Source organism: Rhynchophorus ferrugineus, unplaced genomic scaffold (assembly GCF_030347505.1).
Source record: "Rhynchophorus ferrugineus isolate W39M unplaced genomic scaffold, kcgeb_rfMv2 rfM10, whole genome shotgun sequence".
Taxonomy (NCBI): Eukaryota; Metazoa; Arthropoda; class Insecta; order Coleoptera; family Curculionidae; genus Rhynchophorus; species Rhynchophorus ferrugineus.
Window position 1 is genome coordinate 4,515,001 of NW_027472589.1, and position 22,364 is coordinate 4,537,364.

A 22,364-nucleotide genomic window follows, 5' to 3' on the forward strand; every position below is an offset into this window, starting at 1 on the left:
CGAAGTGGGATTGAAAGACGCGCGGAATAAGAATCCTCCATTGTCTATATATCCGGTTTTTGATTGGCTACGTTGGTCGCCGGTAGATAAAAACGGACACGGCATCACTATCGCCGATAATCCCATACGAAGGGAGGAAAAAATATAGTCCGGATACGTTCGATCATTTTTTCTTTGTTTTTCGGGTCAAATTTAATCAGGTTTGAATTCTTCAGACCACCCTATTAAAAGTGTTTAGCCCCAGCGAGCGAATTTAATGAATATAACTCAGTAAAGTGGAGAAGTTCTTTTTAGAACCCAAAATAGACTGTTAACAAAAATAGTAACGTTATGTTGCTCTTTTTCTCCGCTTATAAAGATTATTTTTACCAATCTTTCGTAAATAAATTCTGGTTTTGACTTCACGAGATTGTTCAAGAAAAAAACTTGACTTATGTAACATTCTCTCAGTATATATCACTATCTTCTCTTTCTTTCCACTTAATTCTCTTCAAAAAAAAACACGTTGAGTGGTCACCACAAAGTAAAACAGTGGAGTATACAACAGTAATCCAAAAACTTTAGTCAGCAAATTGCAGATACGTTTATGATATATTCTTCTTGATTAAGGTGCAGAAGTTAATAAATTATTAAAGACCTTACAAGATATCATTGAGAGGCTGTCAGATAAGTTAATGCATTTTAGCTCGTGAAATACCTGACTAAATAGAGAGGATTGTAAATTATAAAAATTGTAAAAAGACTTTAAATGTTGCAAATTTTTAGAAAAAATGCAGTGTAAAGTTTCAACTCTTATCCATATAATAACACAGGACAGTAATCACAAAACTTTTTCAATAGTTTCAACCAAACCCTCTGTAATTTGGAGTACTCATTCTGAAAATAATAATAAAACAAAGTCATCACACACCAACCGGTCACATTTCAACATTTCAATATCAAAAACAAGTTTAAAATTCATGTTATCTTATAATGCTTCATTGCTTGTTACTTATACAGTCCATAGGAAGGAAATTCATAAAATCTTAACGTAATTCTATATAAAAATAACTATAAAGCTCATGATGGGGTACTGCGTGGAGACCAGAAGTTGTTTACGTGTTACTTGGTTCATAAAGCACATTAAGAGATTTGTAACAAAACATGAGGAAATACTTGATTCCAATTTTACTCTTTGACATCACTGAACTAGGGCGCAGAATCAAAAGAACCAAATCATGTGATCTCGTGTAGTTGGGTAGTAAAATACACAAAATGGAAAAAACACTGAAAAGTTTTGCTAATTTTAAGTCACTGTAGTGATACATTGTAAGTTAGGCATCAACGAATAGTAATAACATATCAATAACTTTTAAAAAATCTTCCATGGCCAATAAAAACGATTTACAAAGTATCCATATTTTATATAGTATAATATATGAATGACACAGCAAGGAATGGGACCAAAATTGGTTAAAAAAATAATCAGAATGATACCTGAAAGAAGGATTTCGATTTCAAGTTCAAATCAACGATGGCGACAAAGAAAAAAGCTTGGTTATCATTTGAAGAAGTTGTGACGACTAACTTTTCGTCAGTCTACAATCCCCTAACTATAAAATTATTGCGACTAATATTATATGCGAGTTCAAAACTTGTCTTTAAGACTCAAAGTCCACTACAAGAGACTATTTTGACTTTCCCTGAAACTTAGGTGATGTAAGTGAAGAAGGATAAATTTTTAACAAACAACTATTGAATATCAACATGATTGGTGATTATTGTTGGTCACCTCACAGAGAACAACTTCTTTACGATATAACATTATTGTAAGTAAATTTGCTCTGTTTTTTTGAGATGCTATATTGTGAGCGAAATTTTATTTTGGGAACATTTTGTCTTTGGACGATTTAGTAATAATTTAATATTATTGTAAGTAAAATTCCTAATTCTCGTCGGTATTTTTCAATTTCCATCAAGCTGGGAATAATAAATAGTTCAATACCAAGACATCTGGTCGTATATTATTGTATTTTAAATCGATTCTTTTCGGTGCGTGTTGTTTTTTAACACTCTGAAGCGAGTGTTAACCATGCTAATTGTTCTGTTTGGATGATGATTTGAGGATTTATGTGTCGCGTAATTAATGATGGTAATGATCGAGCCGTCGATCGAGCAGCAGCAATCAGGCCAACGGAGGATCGCTAAAATTGCACCAATGAAACACCCGTAACACGGTAGCTATAGAAACGCATTTTCTGTCTGTCTTATTGTAAAAGTAGAATTCATTTGGCGTGGCCACGCCTGCCCGATGCTGTCATCCTCGTCGCTTATAGCTCTCGGCCTTTTTCAGACCGTTGGGAGTCTCTCGGCACATTGTGCTCGCTAGTCAGAACCAAACTCGATCCGTTTTTTTCTCTTCTTTTTTTTGTTTGTCCCGTCGCCGTCGTTCTCTTCATTCTGCCGTTGCCGGCTGCTGCCGCCGCTGCTCCCGTGTCGTTGCAGCGCTTTTATTATTCCAGATTGCTGTTTTCTGTTGGACGAAATGGGCCCCGGGTCTATTAAAAACGATTTATTGTACGCTCCGATCGCGAAGACTGGTTCGCTGCTTAGCAGTTTTTTTCTAAGTGTTGTCCGTTATCCTGCTCTTTCTCTCCAGCGGACTCTCCTTATAAACATCGGTTTCGCCTTTTGTTTCTTAACTAACTGCTAGTTCTGATTATACGTTTTTTAGAACTCAAAACATATCAATCATAGTTTATAAATTGGGAATTATTTTTTATCATATAACATTATTTCATTCAATATAGTTATCCCTCTTTCTCCAGTTAACTCGCCTTAAAAAAATCTTTGTTTCTTAACTAAATATTGATTATGATTCCGAACTCAAAATATATTAAACACAGTTCAGAAATTGAGAAAAACACTTGCGTAACATTATTTCACCCAATATAATTATCCTGCTCTGTCTTCCCAGTAAACTCTCCTTTGTCTCTGTTTCTCAACAAAATTCTGATTTTAATTATACGACATTTTTTAAAACTCAACAATATATCATGTTACAAATGTTATGTAACATTATTAAAGTCCTTCACCAAATTAATATAGCTCAAAAGATTATAATTTAGAAATTAAAAAATATAGTTATATACAAATATTTCACTCATTATAGCTTGCTCTTTATCTTCAGTTAACTCTCCTTATCAACAATGGTTTTGGCTTGTTTTTTTTTAACTAAATTGTATATTTCACTACACGCGATTTCTTATAACACAAAATAGACCAATCATCAGTTAGAAGTTGAGAAGATATTTATTTACGTAACGTCTTTCACTCAATATTGTTTCCCTATCATCTCCAGTTAACTCTCCTTGAAAACTTCCATTTTAGTCTTTGTTCAATAACTGAACTGTTGTTTTGATTCAACCAAATTTTTATAATTAAACTTAAGTATATTTAACGAAACAGACACACTGAACATATGAAACAAAACAGACAGAAATAAGTCTATGAAAATCTACAAATCTATTAAAAAGCACAAGCTACCCATTTTCATATTAATTAGAATCAACTACGATGCAATTATTATCTTCTTTGACATATCTTAAAAAAAAGTATATAAAAGTTTTTACAACGTTTTTACAACAATATATGAGGTCACGAAAACAGGACGTAGACTCAAAAGAATCAAACCATTTTGTCTTCTGCAATATAATGAAGAATATTTAATGGAACACGCACAGCAAATTGTTGATACCAAGAAATGACCAACGGGTACTCTTAGATAAGTACCTAGTTCTAAATATTTGTAAAATAGTAACAATAAAATATCACAATGATAAAGTGTTATTTTACACCTTTTATTTTCATAGTAAATACTAATTTAGAAATGAGGATCAACAATCTTAACTATTTCAAAGAAAATGTGTATAGTCTTTTCGAAATTTTGCTCGGTAAATATTCTTAAGGGTATGAAAATCTACGATACTATTAACAGCTATCCCTTTATCCTCGATTAGATGCCAGATAATTTAAAAAAGAAATTGAAATAACTCACCGTTCGCTCCGAACATGGCATGGTGCACGTACTGGTTCTGGACGCCGAAGTTCGCGTTGTTCCCCATGGCGTAGATCTGCTGGAACAAACTCTCTGGACTCTCCTCCTGTTCCTGGGCTTTGGGTCCGCCGGTCATCTGCATGCCGGCCATCTGCAGTAGCTGAAGGTGGGCGTTGTTCGTCATCTGGCCCTGACCCTGTTGGTTCTGTTGGGGTTCCGCGTTGCTCGATCCCGAGCCGCCCGGCAACGGCGGCACCTGGAACTCGCCGCCGCCTCCACCGCCGCCACCCCCTTCCGACGTCTCCTTCGAACCCTGCGCCTCCAGGTGCATACGCACGTTGGCTATGTGACTCTTGGCGAAGATGTGGTCTTGTATAGAGTACTTGTGGGAGTATTTAAAGTTACAGAACTTGCAGTCTTCGGGCAGAGTGGGATTGTCCGAATCCGGTTGCCCCAGGACCTTCTGCAGAGCCATCTTGCTCTTCTTCTCCTTGGCGCGCGCGTTCTGGAACCATACCTGCACTACCCGTTTCGGAAGACCGATCTCTCGTCCCAGACTCTCGCACTCGGCCATGGTGGGCGTCTTGTAGTCGCCGAACAGACTCTTCATGATCTTGACCTGCACCGGACTCATCTGGGTGCGGAAACGTTTGGTGCCGCCCTGAGATCCACCCGAGGCGTTCAGCTGTCGTTGCGTGTTGCTCTGGGTACTGCTGGCGGGCGACGTAGGATTACTGTCGTCGTCGATGTATTCCGTCGTCTCGGACATGGAGTCGCTCCGCTCGTCACATAGCGAGCGTTCGCTCAGGTCGGTCAGGGGACCCGGATCGCACAGGCTCCGCTCGTGCTCCATAGACACCTTCATCGGTCGCGAGAGATCCACCGGCTTGGACAGGTCCAGGGGGATCTCGCCGCCCTCGCTCTTCTCGCCCTTGATCTCGCACTTGTCCCCATTCGACGAGGAGGAAGACGCGTGCTGCTGCAGCTCGTTGATGTAGCGTTTCATGCTTTCTTCGTAATACTTCTTCAGGGACGATTCCATGTCCGGATGGAGGGAGGGGAACAGGGGCGGCAGCAGGTTCGGGTTCTGCGGCGGGTATTTGCCGTCGTTCCCGCTAGAGAGACTCGGGGAACTCTCCAGACTCACCTCCTCGTCGGGCAGGGCGTCGATGTTGATTTCGCCACGGGCGCACTGATCCGCATGCTTGGTGGTCAAGTGCGACTCGAGGGCGCTCTTGACCTTGAACAGGGCCGGACAAAAGGGACACCTCTTATTGATGACCTGGGTGTGTGCGCGGAACTGTCCTTTCCTCTCCCTGGCCCTGGTGTTTTGGAACCATACTTGCACGACCCGCTTCTTCAGGCCCACCTCGCGCGCTATGTTCTCGAGCATCTTCCTCGACGGGTTGCTCTCGATCTGGTACTTCTGGTAGAGATAGTCGAGTTGTTCTGGTAGTATCGTCGTCCTCAGTCGTTTGTCCTTGGGTTGGTCACTGGTGTCGCTCTCCCCGTCGCCGAACTCCTCGGGTTTGCGTTTCTGGCCGGTGACGTTGTTCAGCATGTTGATGAGGGGATGGGGTACGTTCGTAGGCGGTTGCGACTGCGTCACGTTCTGCTGTTGGTTGTTGATTATCTTCGATTCTCCAGCCAGGTTGGCGTTCAGCTGCTGAAGCTGAGCGTGTTGCTGTAGTATACCGAATGGACTGTCCGGCGGGTAGGTCGGGAACAGGTTGGGGTTCATGAGATGGACGAGCTGGTGCTCTCTCCACAGCTCGAACCGGGGGAAGACCAGGTTGCACTTGTCGCACTGGAACGTGCCGTCTTTGGTGTCGGACGGCGTCGGCGACGAGCTCGCGGGGAAGTTGCTCATGCTCTGGCCGGGAGTCGGCGTGCTGGGCGCGTTCGGCTGGCCCGGACTCTCCAGGCTCGCGCCGCCGTGCTGGGCGATCAGGTTTTGCGGCTGGGTCTGTACCGGCTGCTGACCCTGCTCCACAGTCGTACTTGAATTGGAATCTTCGGAACTTAGCACGGCGGCGATCTGCGCCGCGGCGGCCTGAGCCTGGGCGCTCCGTTTCGCGTCCTCCTCCTTGAAACAATGCGTCTTCTGGTGCCGTATCAGCTCGTAGTATCGCTGAAATACCAACAAGCACTTCTTGCACTGGTAATTCAATCCGGGCGTCCTCTGAAAGCGATTAGCGCCCGCTTCGTCGATACCAGGTGCGGGATCGACCGCGGGCTGGTTCTCGTAGACCTTCCTGGCCTTCTGACGGGCGTTCTGGAACCACACGACGATCACCCGCGGGCTGAGGTTCAACAGTTTAGACAGGTACTCCAGATCGTCGTCCTTGGGGTAGGCGTTGTTCTCGAAGAACTCCTGCAACACCTTGATCTGGTAGTCGGTGAAGCGGGTCCTGTTCGCTCGCTTGCCGGTCGATCCGCCGGAACCCTGGCTGCCCGAGTTCGAGTATTCCCTGCTTGGGCTGAGACATCGGCTGGGCGTCAACGGCAACATCGCCTGGAGATTGTTGGGGTTGGGGAAGTTCTGTTGGCTGAGTTTCGGGGGCGGCAGCATCGGGTTCGACAGTCCGTGGTGGGCTTGCATCGAGGCCATGTTCAGCGTGGGCGTGCTGGTGGTGAGCGTGTCTCCCAATTGAGAGGCGATGATCGATGTCAACGTCAAATTATTGGGTGTGGTAGGTTGCGAACTAGCGTTCATGCTCTCGGTGGAGGCGACCGAAGTCGCCGGACTCTGCGGCGGTTGTAAATTACCGGGCAGATTGAACAAACCCTGCGGTTTATCCTCGATGACGTCACTGGGTTTCTGCGGTTCGTCCGCCGGTTCTTCCTTAATCTCCTGCTTGATCTCCGCGGGATTCGAGACATTCTGTCCCGGGGAGGACATGTCCTTGCTCTTGTTCGTATCGTCCGAGCTGCTGCCCGACGAATGGTTCAGCGGGAGTACCTTGGCCTCGCCAGTCTTCTCGTACTCCTCCAGATTCAGTGTCGTCGACGGTGGATTGTTGAAGTTATACGGGCTGTCCTTGTTGCGTTGCCGTTCCTTGAACAGCGTGTTCCGGAACCAGTGCTTGATCACCTTCGGCGGCAGGCCGCTCTGGTTGGCCATCTCGTGGATCTGCTCCTCGGACGGGGAGTTGTTGATGTCGAAATGGGATCGCAGGATCTTCAGTTGTTCGTCGGTGATTCTAGTACGAGCGCGTTTCTGATTCGCCGCGTTGGCTACCTGGAATCGAGAGGAAAAAACAGATGGCGATTAGTCGTGGCGGAGAATGATGCGGGATTAATTGGCGTCGGTCTCGACATGCTAATGGGAAGACTCGCGCGCCACGGAAACAAAAGCCGGACGGTCGACCGGAGATTTACGACTTGTGTTTTAATAAGTCCGAAGATAAACGCGCCCCGGGTCCTAATAAATCGTAACAAATTGGCCTTAAATCAATTAGCGATCGTTATCACAACGGAAAACCATGTTCGAACAAACGCGGCAATTACGAAATGGTTCAAATATTGATTCAAACTCAATATAGTTACCGATAACTAATGGTAAAACTAAAGTTAATAAAGAGCTATCCTGGTTTAGATTCTTACATATTTACAAAGCCCAAACCTTTAAGAACAAGTCCCTAAAAAGTGTTTTTAAGATTCCAATTAATTTCATAGCTGCTACAACTTCATATAAATACTAGAAGATAAATTAGATTATGCGTCTAATAGTTGATCGTCACAGAAATACATGTTTGAATAGCGCCATGAAAATAGCAAATTTTATAGCAGTGTATATTTTCAACGAAATGTTAAAAATGATGAACCTAATAAGGACCGCAAGTAAGCCAGAAAGTAATACAGACTCTCTAATGTTTCAAATGAGGCTTTGAATGGCCCTTTAACAGAAATATAATCAGAATACTCTTGTTTTCATCGTCTAGTTTCTCCAAAATGTATTTTAGTATACATACTTTGAACATTTCAGACTTCAAGAAAATGTCCTTAAAAGGATTTTTCGAAATTTCCAATTATTTTCGGAGATATAGTTTAGAAAAAATACCAGAAGTTTCATGCAGAATCCAACTCGGTGTGTCAAAGTATTAAAACTTATAACGCCAATGTACGAATTTATTTTCAGAGCTTACTTATGTTTGAGCTCAGTAACAGAAAATAGTAATGAATATTTAAAAAAAAACACCGTTGAAGTTCCAAACTGAAGCATCTCAATGAAGACTATATATTAATAAAATAATTATGAATCTCAGGGAAATGGTAATTGGTCCAAAAGCTCATGCAGATGCTTGAACTACTCCATTGAGAGAAAGAACATGGAAAAATTCTTGTTTTAGAGTAGAGGTATCAAAATACCTCCTCAGATTTAGTATCCTTTTTATTTTAAAACTTATTTTATAAGAATACCTAAATTTTGTCTCTCTAAACCAAAATGTTTTCTTAAAATATACCTTGCTGATGATGTCTTTAACTAACACTAGTTTTTTTTACGCGTGTCACTTTACTTTAAAATATTTATTATCAAAAACATAACAGTGAAATTTTTGTGTGAAGCGTGAACAACTTATTGTCCATTGATAGTCATTGAAATCTTTTACCATTTTTCGATTCTCTATTATAAGATTTGTGATAATATAAAACAAAACGCCTTAAATAAAAAGCTAAAACAAATCAAGCAAATATATTTATAATACGTCAAGGAATGAGGAAACATGTATAAGTATATATGTGCGTTGTAGAAGAAATAAATAAAGAAAAGAAGCTTTAAGGATTTGTCCCGATGACAGTCCAATTTTGTATAAAATAATGTTAATATCGGCATCAGCTGATGAAACTACACTAAATAATGAAGAACAAATGACTTCGTATTAGTTTCATTGAAGTTATTTTCTTTAAACAAATCCAACTAATCTTCAGAAAAAAACCCATATTTTTACCTTCATTTGTACTGATCATATATAATGAGTAAACACTGACGATGTTATCGTTTCAGTAAAGACCGAGAAAAAAAGTGTCGCGGCTGCCGAGGATTATAAACGAATTAACAGCTCGCTCATGTTGGATATGTTATTATTCTTGGTAAGACTTAAGCCGGATGACATCAGTCTGGTAAATAAGTCGGTCTCTGAGTTTGTACAGCGTCCGATGAACAGTAAAGCGTTTTGGACATCGGGAGATTTATTTAAAGAGACAAATATCGGGGTCAGTACAACTACACATTTTTTTAAAAATGTTCCTTCGAATGATAGTTAAAATATCATGTTATTCACATTATTAGATTGTAAGTTATGGTAGTTTTATTCATTGTTTTTCTTCTTAATTGTTTTCTATGAAGGCAAATACTATTCAAGCTAAACATTATTGGATCAACATGTACAAGAAGTGTTCTTTTACTTTTTCTGGTCCCTGAATTTCAGGATTATCAACAAAAAAGCTCAAACCAAGCCAAACTAAGTGTAATAGCACCATATATTAACTAAAACGAAAACATGCCTTCAGAAGATGTTTCAGAGAAATAAATTTGGATGGTACGAAGAAATGATTGCCAAGTTTGAGACCGGAAACTTATGGAATTATGTGCTAGCGCGTCTGGCGGTTGCGAAAACGTTCTAGACGCGGGCCAATATATTTCAAGAAAGAAATATCCATGCAATTATGATAGTTCGGGGTGGGTACCAACTGCACAATCGTTTTAGACAAAATTATCGGAAAAATATCGTTGTCTTTGGTTTATTTAGCGACGCGTTAGTGTTGCCCCGCCGTTAGTTCGATACACCGGAGGTCGGGGCGAATACCGACCGCACGATCCTCTCAGACAAAGCTTTCGCGATATAATTTCGAAATTAACGCTGCGGCTGGTGGTACCGATTACACGGAATCTCGATATTTTCCGTTAGTATTGGCTGGGAGCACTTCGAACGCTTTTCGTTTGGCATCTGAAATATGCCTGGCCCGAAGACTGACCGCAGATCTATAATTATCATTGCTGGCGTTTCTATAGGAAATGTGTCGTTGTTATAGATAATTAACTCGGCCTTAAAAAAGCCGCAGATACTGTTTTATTTTAATTATGTTCTATTTGGTTCGTTTCCTCTCTCTTTCTCTCGAATTGTTTTCGTATTTTATTGTAACCACTCAATTAACGCTAGTCATTGGATTGTCTGATATAATAACGTACTAATTAGAATTAATTAGCAATTATTTTAATCTTCCTGTACACGGTCAAAAAGTCTAAACCCAAAATCTGTTACAGGACACGTCTTTCGAAGCTCATTTAAATTATAGATTCATATTTTACAAAAATGAAAGTGATTCATAGCTAGACCACGCGTCATCGATTGGAACAGATGACAATCGAGAGGGTCAGTGTCTGGTCAATACACCTGGTGCTAAGATAATTTTAAATTTTCAGTTGAAGCCAGGTTACATCAAAACCGAAAAAGAAATCAGCTTTTGACCCACGAAGTACTTGAATATTACCATAAATATTAATCCCCCAAAATTAATCTAATTAATTACTGAATTTTCTAAAAAAATTAAGTACTGACTTAAATTCACTGTAACAATTAGTTATAATTAATTACGAATTACGGTAATTATTTGTTAATTAAAAGTAATTATTACCAAATTTCGATGACGTACTAGTTTTAATTACATATTTCGATAGCAATAAATCATTATTTATTACAATTACACTTAAAAATAATGATAGATCATCAATATTAATGTCCCAATGATAATCACAATCTCAATAAGTTATTATAACCAACAATCAGTACCTATAACGTACTCCTCTAAGAAATCAAATATTAATTACAATTAATGACGAATTATAGCAACTAAATGTAATTAATTATAAATTACAGTAACTATTTATTAATTAAAAGTAATTATTACGATTCTTTACTAGTTATAACTAGAGACTTCGTTCACTGATCAAATAATATTTATAGCAATGAATAATCATTAATTACAAATTACAATTAAAGAAATTAGATAGTAATTATAATTAATGACGAATTAAAACATCTAACTAATTAATTACGAATTATCGTAAGTATATAGAGTCCAATTATTGAAATCAAAGTTGTTGAAAGTCATAAAACGTTATTGTAACTGATCAATAAGTAATTAATACTGATTTTTTCGACTTCGCAAAAATCGTGGTTGTCGCTACTATGATAATAAATTCGTCCTCGACAAGTATGGTAACTAAGCGTGTTATTTTCATTCCCGGGGCATGGTCTGCGATATTATAATAAGAACGTATTGTTATTAGGTGTTCTAACGAGCATAGAAAGTTCAGGTAATAATCCAGACGATTCGTCCAGTAATTATCTTGTTCTCAATATACGGCGCGATTATTTTCGTTCTTTTTTCCGTCATCAGCCTCGTCGTCGTTTGTGCATATAAATTATTATAATTAATAGTTTCTCCAAGCCAAGGGACCCGGAGGACGATGGGTGAGCAACAACGACGTCAATTCGTTGAAAACATCATTCTTTTCCTTTAACACGATGTTCCATAGGATAATATATATAGAGATTAATAGCGGCGGATTTTTCACGCAGTGGAGAAAAGGAGGTGGGAACAACGATCCCTAGTATCTTACTTTTTTAAATCGATGACTCATTGCCACCGTTTTAGTATGCCGGGTCGCGCGCCTCGAACCAGCGCGCTTTTGGTCATTTTTATGACCTGCCTGTTTGCCAGATTTTGTCTCTATTGATTTTTAAATATTCATTATGATCGGTACCGGACGGGAATGCTAATTTTATCAACGAGTAATCAGAGTAAGTGACATGAATTCGTCGCCGTTCATTATGGGCGCGACGACGGTGGGGATATATGGGAAAAACGAGTCATTGATGAGCCCAGGCGGGACACCTGCGGCCCGCCGTTGTCATTTCGTAAAACTGTCGCAGAATTCCGTTCGGACGGAATTTTTATAAATCAATAAAAAGTGATGGACGGTGTCAAGGACTCGACGTGGCTTGTCACTGTATTCTGACGCCTTGCAGTGAAGAATTTCTGTCATCGGTCATCGCCTAGGACTTGGCGTTTGTTTATAATTGTTCCTCTTCTTCCAATCCCATTTTTGATGTCGATTTTTTAGAAAATAATAATAGTTTCATTTATCATTATTTTATTTAACACGACTATGCCATCAATATTTATCACTCGGGATTTGGTTAGGTCACAATTTTCTATGTTTTGGATATTTTGGTTTTGGTCGATTGGACTTCGGAGTGAAATGATAGAGCCATGTTTCATCCACTGTCACATATCGACCCAAAAACTCGGGTTTATTACGCATGGTCATGTTCAAACACTGCTCCGAATCATTAACTCGTCTTTGTTTTTGGTCAAAAGTGAGCTCACGCGGCACCCACTTTGCACAGAGCTTTCTCACACACCAAATATTCGTGAATGATATGATGTACACGGTCAGTTGATATCTTTAGAGTGTCTGCTATTTCAATCAATTTCAATTTACGGTCATTCAAAATCATTTTGTGCATTTTTTAAATGTTTTCGTCGGTAACAACCTCTTTTGGACGTCCACTGCGTTCACCGTCTTCGGTATTCATTTCACCACGTCCCAACTTAGCATACCAACCCATTCTCATTAATATTTTTCTTCAAATATCAAAAAAAAGGAAATAGAACCATAATGGAATTTTACGTAAAATAAATCGAAATATAACAGTATCTAAAACTGAATGGGGAGTACAAAAAGGTAAACAAATATTTCATCAGCAGTAACAGTCTAATTACAGAACATATCAGAAATAGTAAGAAGACCGAAGGTGAAAACTATGGGAGTGATCATTGCTGTTAATGATATAAAGGCCGGAAAAAGCTTTTACACAAAACAGAGAAATAACAATTTCTTAAAGTACCTAGACAATACCCTGTTAAAACCATCAGTAATTATACTACAAAATAATTTCTACCATTTCGTTGTGTTCACAACTTGAACAGTTTTGTTCCAATGATCTTCGTTTTATAACGAATCGATATTAGTGGGTTTCAAGCTATTCTAAGCTTCTAAATCGAGGTCCTGCTCGTAATAATTGTTAACGACGGAGACACGACCAGAAAAAATCATATTTATTTTTAATAACGGACGGGCGAAATCTATTATTTACCGTGTTTTCTACGTTGATAATTAATGTTGTTAAAGAAAATCTAACGGTACCTAGCGATCAGCGGTCGTCCTTTTGTTATTTGGACAAAAACTTTTTTCTCCTCAGGTAATTATCGTTGCCGTAGACGACCTGATTATCGGGCGTACAGACGAGCGACACGCCACATTTTTCGTCATTGTTCGACGTTCTTTATTAACTAATATTTGGTTCCATCTTGGCCACGATAACTGTTAGTTCCCGTTCAATGTTTCGTCGACAACGGTCGCCTAAACAGTGTTCAGGCCCGAAATTACCGAATTTGTCGTTATTAATCACTAATTAATTAATCAATATTCACTATAGTTCACTATTCGGAACAAAATGTTCGAAATTGTTTATAATTTTTATATTTCGTTTTGTAACAACGTCAGCAAGTGAATGGCAACTAGATTTTCTAATAACAAAGAAAACTGCATCATTTTACAGTACAAGTACATTTAATTTTTATAAAAATTTACTGGCTTAGTTAACAACATGGAAGCAAAACTAACATAATACGTATAATAAAGACAAACATTCCGAAAGGTTCAATTTAAAAAAAGAAGAATTGTAAATAAATATTGGTTACATCATTTTAGTATTTTAGGAACGTAATAAAATTTAATTTGCTTGCTAAAATAAGTTGTAATGTCATTTCTGATACCCCATTAAAAATTTAAAACTTGGGATTACCCTTAATTAAAAAAAAACATTAGAGAAATCATTAAAGGGATTATAGGAACCTTTTTATTACTGATAATTATCAACATTATTGTAAAAGACAAATGCAATAAATGCTTTTGAATGCTTTGATGATCTTACATGGTGTGTTTATCAATTGATGAAACTGTTTACCCAGACGATAGTACAAAGCCTTTTCTTTTAATTGTTTAATTATTGAATAGAAAAAATAGAAAATCAAGGATTTAGAATTTAGATCAAGAATAATGACGAGACTATTTCTTAACTTGGTAGAAATAGAGAAAGGTCCACACTGCATTTATCTGGTCAAATATAAATTCTTGGTATAAATTCAAAGTAAATACCTAATTCTTTTGCTCTTACACGAGGTGATTGATACTTTCTTAAGCTGTGAAAGAGAAAAACACAACATGTTCCATGAATCACAGAAAAAAAAAATAAAAAATAAGAATGAAAATAAATTTGAACACTTGGAGTGAAAAAGTGGAAGACGAATATATATTATGTTGAAAGCAATAATAATGTTATAATTAAATATATGAAATAATTAAAATATTTTTCAGAACCCTTAAGCTTTTGTACTAAAAATTATGTAATTATGTACTAAAAACTGAAATAATAATATCCAGTAACTGTACTGTAAATTTTAATAATTTTATGAGTTATGAGAGTCTAATTGTGGCTTTTCTGCTAATTCTTCGAAGAACTCTTAATTATATCTAGTCCCGATTACAAGTAATAGAAATTTGCGACTGATCCAGTTTTATACCGCAATTGTTGTTTCTCTAACGTTAATTACATCTAATCCTACTGGTAAGGTAGGTAAATACTATTGAAAAATTCTCGGAAAGAAACTTCTCGAAAAGAAAAACTTCTTAATGAGCGGAAATGTTTCGTTTCGAAATATCAATTAAGCTATAAAAAAAATTGTTGACCGGCCTCTAGTCATCGAGGAAACAATAAACCCCCGGGGTAATAAACGTATACGGACAATAAAGATAAGATTGTTTCATAAAATTAAACAAAACACCGTCTACCTGGTCCGAACAAGCCATAAAAACCCATAGTATCGAAATGAGATCACAACAAGGCAAGAAAAACGGTCAACGTTTGCACCAAATATTTGTTCTTTCCACATCTCGAGCCTTGAGAATATTTTAAAATTCAAATTTTATTTAAATGTATCTGTTAACTACAACGACAGTAGGTGTCTCTAACAAGCTAAGACGAACGCCTTGCTTTCGCGTACATGCTTTTGTTAACTGAACACATCGACAAATGTTTCGGACTGCGAGTGGGGAAGAAAGGAACGGGCCGGCGAGGTTCTCGAGTTATCCTAGCCTAGAAATTTGAAAAAATCGACTTTTTTTAAATATGCTTTCGAAGGTTAATCTTTTGAGTCGTATAATACGTCCTTAAAAAGGTTTTCAAAAATTCAATTTAATTTCGGAAATAAAAAAAATGAAGCTTTAAACGTCTGGAAGCTTTTATATATACATCTATTGTAAAAATATTTTACTATTTAAAAAAAAACGCATAAGTATTGGAAAAAATGGGGAGATACGTGTGGTTCTTTCGAAATTGTTTCACTCTTTTTTATATATTATTTGAACAATTTCAATTGAAATGTATATTTAAAAGAAATACATAATAAAAATATTTGTTTTTTTTTCTAAATTACACTTCTTAACTATTTAAAAAATGGCTTAATTATAAGATAAAATCTAGTTTTTCGAATAGTTGTCGGGAAAAGTATGTTTCACTTTTGTTTTCTTATCTCTTAAACATTAATAAATATCTAGTAAGATATGGAAATCTAATAAAAATAGTTATAGCTACACTAGAATAACTCCCTTTATCATATAATAATATTAAAAATGGTAAATAATGTCTTGCGTTGCCGAAGAGTTGTTATTTTGCGAAAAAAGTGTTTTTTTATGCACTATTCAGAAATATGTTTTCTTTGTTTAATTTCACTTGAGAAAAATATGTAAAATTTACGCCTCTAGATAGAATTCGAAAACCTATTTTGGCACCATGGAGTATCATTAATATATTTAAATAACATATTAACACCGTCATCTCAATGCGTGATCTATGGCCTTCTCTCTCCCTCTCTCTCGAGAACAACAAATTTAAATAATAATTGAATATTAAGCGTTCTAGTTAGTTACGAAACGGAGAATTCGGAATTTCGTTTGTGACACTTTCTTGGCGTGTGTGGTCCCATCTGGGTTCTCTATTCGAACATTGCCGGAGAGGTTAGACACGATTTTCGAAATTGTTTAGATCAGAATTACGAGACATATTAGTTAAAAACATCATCATCATAACCGGCGATTAAAACAAAAAAAAACAAATAAATAAACAAATAAAATGGTACTTACCGCTTGTTGCTGCATGATGGCAGCTTGTTGCTTAGCCAACATGGCCTGCTGATCCTGCGGACCAAATTGTGTCATAGGGTCAAACGGTGGGGGTGGCATCATCAGCGGTACTAGTGGCGGTTGCAGGTTCATGGCCGCTAGAGCATTTAGTCCCAGATGTCCCATTCCCATTCCCATCATTTGCACCACTGGATTGAAGTTCATCTGTTGCAGGTGCATGACGCTGAGCGCGGCCTGCATCTCGGACATCTGCTGGGCCAGGGCCATTGGATTCTGGGCTAATGTTTGAGCAAGCATCGCCTGCAGGTTCGCCGATATTGAATCCGTGGAACTAGCCGGCGTGGTGCTGCTGGTCGGCGTGCTGGGCGCGGTGGACGTCGCCTCAGGAGGCGTCTGCAGGTTGAGCTTGACGTGCAGGGTCTCCTTCGACTCGTCCGGGTCCTTGTCGGGCGTGGATTCCGCGTCGGGATTAGGCAGATCGCCGGTGTGTGTCGTGGGAGTGGTGACCCTGCACATGGTGTTAGTGGTCGAGCTCGTGGCCGCCGTAACCACCACCGTCTTCTTCTCGATCTCGCTCTTCAGCTTCTGAGCGTACTTCTCTAGGTATTCCAATGGCACCAGATCCTTGTGCACTTCCTCGCAATGGCTCTTCAACACCCACACACTAGAGAACTCTTTATTGCACGTCTGGCACGTCGATTTGCTCACTTCCGGTAAACTGACCGCGTCTTCGTCACAAGTCTTATCGGTTTCCAACGTCGCGGCGGGTTCGTCCTTGATCTCGTGCACGTCGGCGGTATTCTGGGTCGACATACGCGCGACGCCGTCCTCGGCGGCGGTGGTGGCGGCCGCGGCGGCCGCCGCCGCCTGCTCCTTCAGCTTCTCCTCGGCCTCCGCCTTCTCTTTCTCGGCCTGTCTCTGTCGTCTCTGGTGACTCTCGTTGTATTGCATCACTAAATCGAACCCGTAGCCCTCGAGGAGGTGCTTGTAGATCGGCGAGCCTTTCTTGTTCTGCGACATGACGCGAACGGCCGGATCCTGGTCCGGGTCTTCCGCGTGAAATATCGCCATCGGCGCGGCGAACAGGCAGTATAGCTGGTGAGTCGTCAACTGATCGGTGCTGACGAACGTAGCGGCGCATTTAGGACAACTCAACCCCTGACTACCTGAGATACCACCGCCCGACGACGGTAACGGAGGGGTGGGGCAGGGTTGTTTCGGCCCCTCCCCGGCGCCCGGCGAGGGCGATGTTTGTTTCGGAGATTGGCCGGCGTCCGGCTGTTCGATCAGAGGCTTCGTCAGGTCGATCTGGCCCGCCATGGCGAGATCTTGCAGCTTGCTGGCGCGCGTCTGGTGAAGCACGCTCCTCATGTGTATATCCAGGGTGCTGCCTTGCGTGTACGCTACCTTGCATATGTTGCAGCGGTACTTCTTCTTCTCGTCCTCCTCGACGGCGGCGCTCTTCGGCGTCATCGGCATGGTCTGCGTCAGTCCCAACGCCGGGGCGTTGTTGTTGTTATTCGACTGTTCCTGCATCGCCCTCTTCAGCTTGTGCAGATGGCTGACGGAGTTGTAATGAACCAACAAGATGTTCTTCTGGGTGAAGCTCTCCTTGCAAACGTCGCATTTGTAAGGTCTGTTCGGGTCCAGGTACTTCTCCATCGGGTAGCTGAGTTTCTCGCCCTTGCGATGCAGCAGGGTCTTGTTGTGCGCCGTCAAGTAGCTCTGTCTGGTGAACGCCACCCTACACCGGTGGCATTTGTACTTCCTCATCGGGTCGTTGTAACTGTCCTCGGCCATCGCCTGACTGTTGAGGTAGTCCTCGAGGAACTGCTGGTCCTTGTATATGATGCTGTCGTCGGAGTTTTCGCCGTCGTTCTGTATACTCTCCTCTAGAGACTGGCTGAGCTCTTTGCTGTCGTCGCATTCGGTACTTTCGTTCTCCTCGCTCCTCATGCTCTCCTTTTTCAATATATCGTTGGTGGAACTGTCCAGTATCTGACCCTGTAGACCGGCTAATAACAGCGGATTGTTCATCAGGCTCTGTTTGTAGGCGTTCAACTCCTCGTCGGTGAGCTCGGAGTGGACGCTCTCCACGTGCTTGTGTAGGGCGACCAAGGACCGGAAACTCCGGCCGCACAGGACGCATTTCGTCGCGTCCCTGATCATATGGTACTGGGAATGGAGCTGTAACTTCTCCAGGGTCTTGAAGGCCAGCGAGCACTGGTTGCATCGATACTTATACACGTGCTTCTCGCTGACTGACATGTTGGCGATGGAGTTCTTCGCGTGAACCTCCTTGAAATGTGTCTGAAGCGTGTGAGCGGTAGGAAAAAATTGGTTACATCCCTTCTTCCAGCACAGATAGCCCGGACCGCTCGGCGTCTGCTTGATCTCCAGATGTCCGGTCTCGTTCTGATGGAAACACAACTCGTCGATGTTCTTGAACGTCTTCAAACAGCTGCCGCACCGTTCGCTCTCCGCGTCGTTGTTGTCGTCGCTCATCGACGACATCAGCTCCGGATTGTCCTCCGGGTACCCGCTGTCGCTCTTCTCCAACTTGGACGAGTCCTTGGAGGAGACGGACGTGGGCGAGACCTGGTTCGGGACGTTGGTGTTGTTCGGAGTGGATGTTCTCGATTGGTTGAGCCAATGGCTCTGGTCTACCAGCATCAGCAGACGCTGTAGACCCTCGCTATTCACTGAGTGGATCTGCATCACGTGGCGTTCTAAACTGGCGCGATCCTTGGACGCGTCCTGGCAGAGCGGACAGTGCAGCACTGGTTCCTGCTGCGCCGGTTCGGTTTGGCTGTTGGAACCGTGCTGGGCAAGCATATGGGCTTGTATTCTCATCTCGCTGTCGCTGGCGTAGTCGCAGTAGGGGCATAAATGCGAGGCCGGGTTGGAATCGACCTGATTAGGCTCGTCCGCTTCGCCCGTTTCGGATTTCACGTGGCCTTGCGTCTCCATCTGCAACATGTCCGAGTTGCCGCCGGTACACCGACGATCTGTAACAAAAACGTTCGAAATTAGACCGATCTCGTATCTCGGCTTTTAGATCGACACAATAAAAATTCACGGAAGAATACGGCGACCAGATTAGTACTATTATTTCGACTGGGGGAACGACGATTGTCGGAATGGAACAAAAGCGACGGCTGACAAGAGAAGAACCCGAGGGTGAAGAACGTAATTAGAAACCTCGAAGGGTTTAGTTCTCGTTCTCGCACTTTTTCTTAGCGAGCGGCATGAATGGAACGGAGTTTTTAGTATTTTATGGTAATTTACTGAAAAATCACGTCTCGGTCCGCAATTATCAAGAGGCTGTGAGTTCGGACAGGTGTAAATCTGCAGGTAGATTCTCGAAATACATTGTGTTCCTAAATGTTTTTGTCGGCGTCCAGTTATAGATCTTCAGTTAACACCTGAACAATTATCAGTTAAACTCTCTCTAATTTTTTTCTTAGTATCAGCTAATAATAACAAATAAGACCAAAAATCAGTACTGTGACATTATAACAAATGCACAAACTTTGTAAAAACATAGACCCAAGATTATTCATTTAAATATCTAAAATGTTTTATTTTAAAACCATCAGATCTTTCAGAGAAATTTAGGGAAAAAATGAAATCTGGCAGCATGGAATTTATTTCTGGTTATACCAAAAGTAATATTATCATTAGGCTAATAAATTCTGAACTAATATTGTGTTTGTGTAATAGTTGTAATCTTTTTTTTTAATTCAGAAAAATACCAATTTTCAGGATTTATGAACATCATTGAGTTTTATTTAAAAAAAAAACGTGTTTTCTAAGGAGATGTCTCATAATGATCGAAAATCGGGGCTACGAGTTATCAAGATTACTTCATTGAGTTTGTAAAACAATTTCAGGGAAGTCTAGGAAAAAAAAGAATTCTGGCAACACGTGATTATTTTCTTTTAATAGTAAATAGAAGGTTCATGATTGGTGAGTTTATGTAAGTACATTCTTCTATTCTATCGGATTTTCATATGGTATTTTCATAAATATAATTATCTTAAATTATTTAACCAAAATACTAACCGAGAGACAACATTTAAAAGAAAAAAAACCAACCAGTAGTTGAAACAGATGTTGCAGATTCCATTCAATTATAAGAGAATTACTTGCATCAATAAACCTTAATAGTATTATACTTTTCACGCCAGAGGTACTCTTAATAACGTCGTACCGACAAAAAAAAAGACAATTTTAAAGAAGCTTTTGTTCCATAACAATATGTAAGGAATTACTAAAGGATACTTTATTTAAACTCAACAAAGAAAATCGGTGAAACTTAAAATTAAAATCCGACACTTATTTAATAACGCAGAGAAAACTCGAAATTGTCAATAACTTAAGTATAGTTGAAGATTATCATTAATTTTGAGGATATCGATTACACCAATTGAAACTAAATAAATTTAAATATGTAAATTTGTTAATTATGAATAAGATATTTTATTTTTCTTGCTTGACTTCAGAGACTTGAAGGCTTGAAGATATCTAGCACAGCGAGAACTTTATCTTAATATTGATTGTAAATAATGTGCTTCGGTCAAAATTAGTAGCTGTCACAAAATCCTCTGGAGTTTTGCTTGACGCGATTGAAGACTGCTCTAACTACATTCATGTCAATGATAAGTAATGTTACTTAAAAATTTTATCATAATGGACTTTATCTTTGTAGATATTTTAATTTATTTAAAGCAAAATAGTTGGAAATTAAAAAAAAACTTATACTAACTATAAAAAAACTAAATTTCGTTCAGTTTTGGGTTCTTCCAAATATTCGATGAGTTATACAACGGAATTTATATTATATAATTCAGAAAAGATACCAGATTCTTAAGTAGCAATTTTCAGAAGGCAAGTTTACGTAGAAATGTCGATCCTGTTATCTATTTTTTCGATGTTAGAGTTGTCTTTGTGTTCACATTACAACGTTAATTAAAAAAAAATAAGAAACTTATTGTATAGCATCGAAAACGGTCTAATTTGTTCGATGTAAAGTCAAAATGATAACAGAAAAAATGGAAAAAGTCTGGAAGAAAATCCTTTAAAATCATTTCACGGTCATATCGATTTTTTTATATGTATAGAAAAATTAAATAAATCATACTTTAGCTCTGTATGTTCATATTATGACTTAAGAAAATCCTTTAAAATTATTTCACGGTCATGTCGAGAAAACATTTTTGTTAATAGATAGGAAGAATCAATTATCGACCAACTTTTCCTGTATCGTAAAAGAGATTGCACGCTTGCCAGACTGTTTCCTATGAAACAAAAGGTCCCTCGCTTGTACCTGTCGTTTTTCGAATACCTTTTTCGGGGCGAAAATTATACGGTAGAGCCGGGGATCCGTAGGAAAATTATATCACGATTCGGACTGGAAATGGTAGTTTAGTTTACATAATTCAGTAATATCGGCGGGAAAGGGAATTGGAGAGTGGAGGCCGCCGCGCCAGTAGGGCTAACGAGCCCTATATTATCTCATTATTATCCCCGCTTTGGTGCCTCGCATGAAATTCGAAAACACGCCGTCTTTCAAGCCGAAACGGTTTCGGCACTTCGAAACTGCCGTTAACATTCACGGGATCAAACACCACGGAAATATATTTCAGGGAAGTTTAGGAAAAAAATCAAATCTGGCAACACGTCGTTCTCTCCCGATGGTAAAAAACGTAAATTTGATGGTTCTAATAACTTCCGAATTGGTATTTTGTAACAGTCGAAAAAATTATTAAGATCAAAGAACTTCACCGGGCATGATTGTAAAACAATTATATTTTTCGGGGAAGTTTACGAAAAAAAATGTTACATTATTAAAAACTTACATATTATTGATAATCCTGATTATTTTATGAAGGTTATCTAAATAATAAATTAATATTTTGTAATGGTTAAAAATTAAGGTATTAAGTGTGATTGTAAAATATTTTTTAGAATGGTTTAGGCAAAAAAGGTATAAACATAATATTTAGGGCTCTGATGACTTTATAGAGAGGTTTCAGTCACCGCTAGACATCG

At 39.6% G+C, this 22,364-nt stretch overlaps 1 protein-coding gene across 8 annotated transcripts in view; it reads right to left on the minus strand.

Annotated features, from left to right (window-relative positions):
* The window catches only part of zfh2 (Zn finger homeodomain 2), a 370,513-nt gene that overhangs the window by 91,652 nt on the left and 256,497 nt on the right, over positions 1-22,364 (minus strand). For all 8 annotated transcript variants that reach the window (XM_076415461.1, XM_076415462.1, XM_076415460.1 and 5 more), the window contains 2 exons: positions 16,311-19,318; positions 4,037-7,277 (listed from right to left, as the gene is read on the minus strand). In XM_076415461.1, coding sequence (XP_076271576.1) covers positions 4,037-7,277; positions 16,311-19,318 — 6,249 coding nt within the window. The remainder of the gene's footprint in view (positions 1-4,036; positions 7,278-16,310; positions 19,319-22,364) is intronic.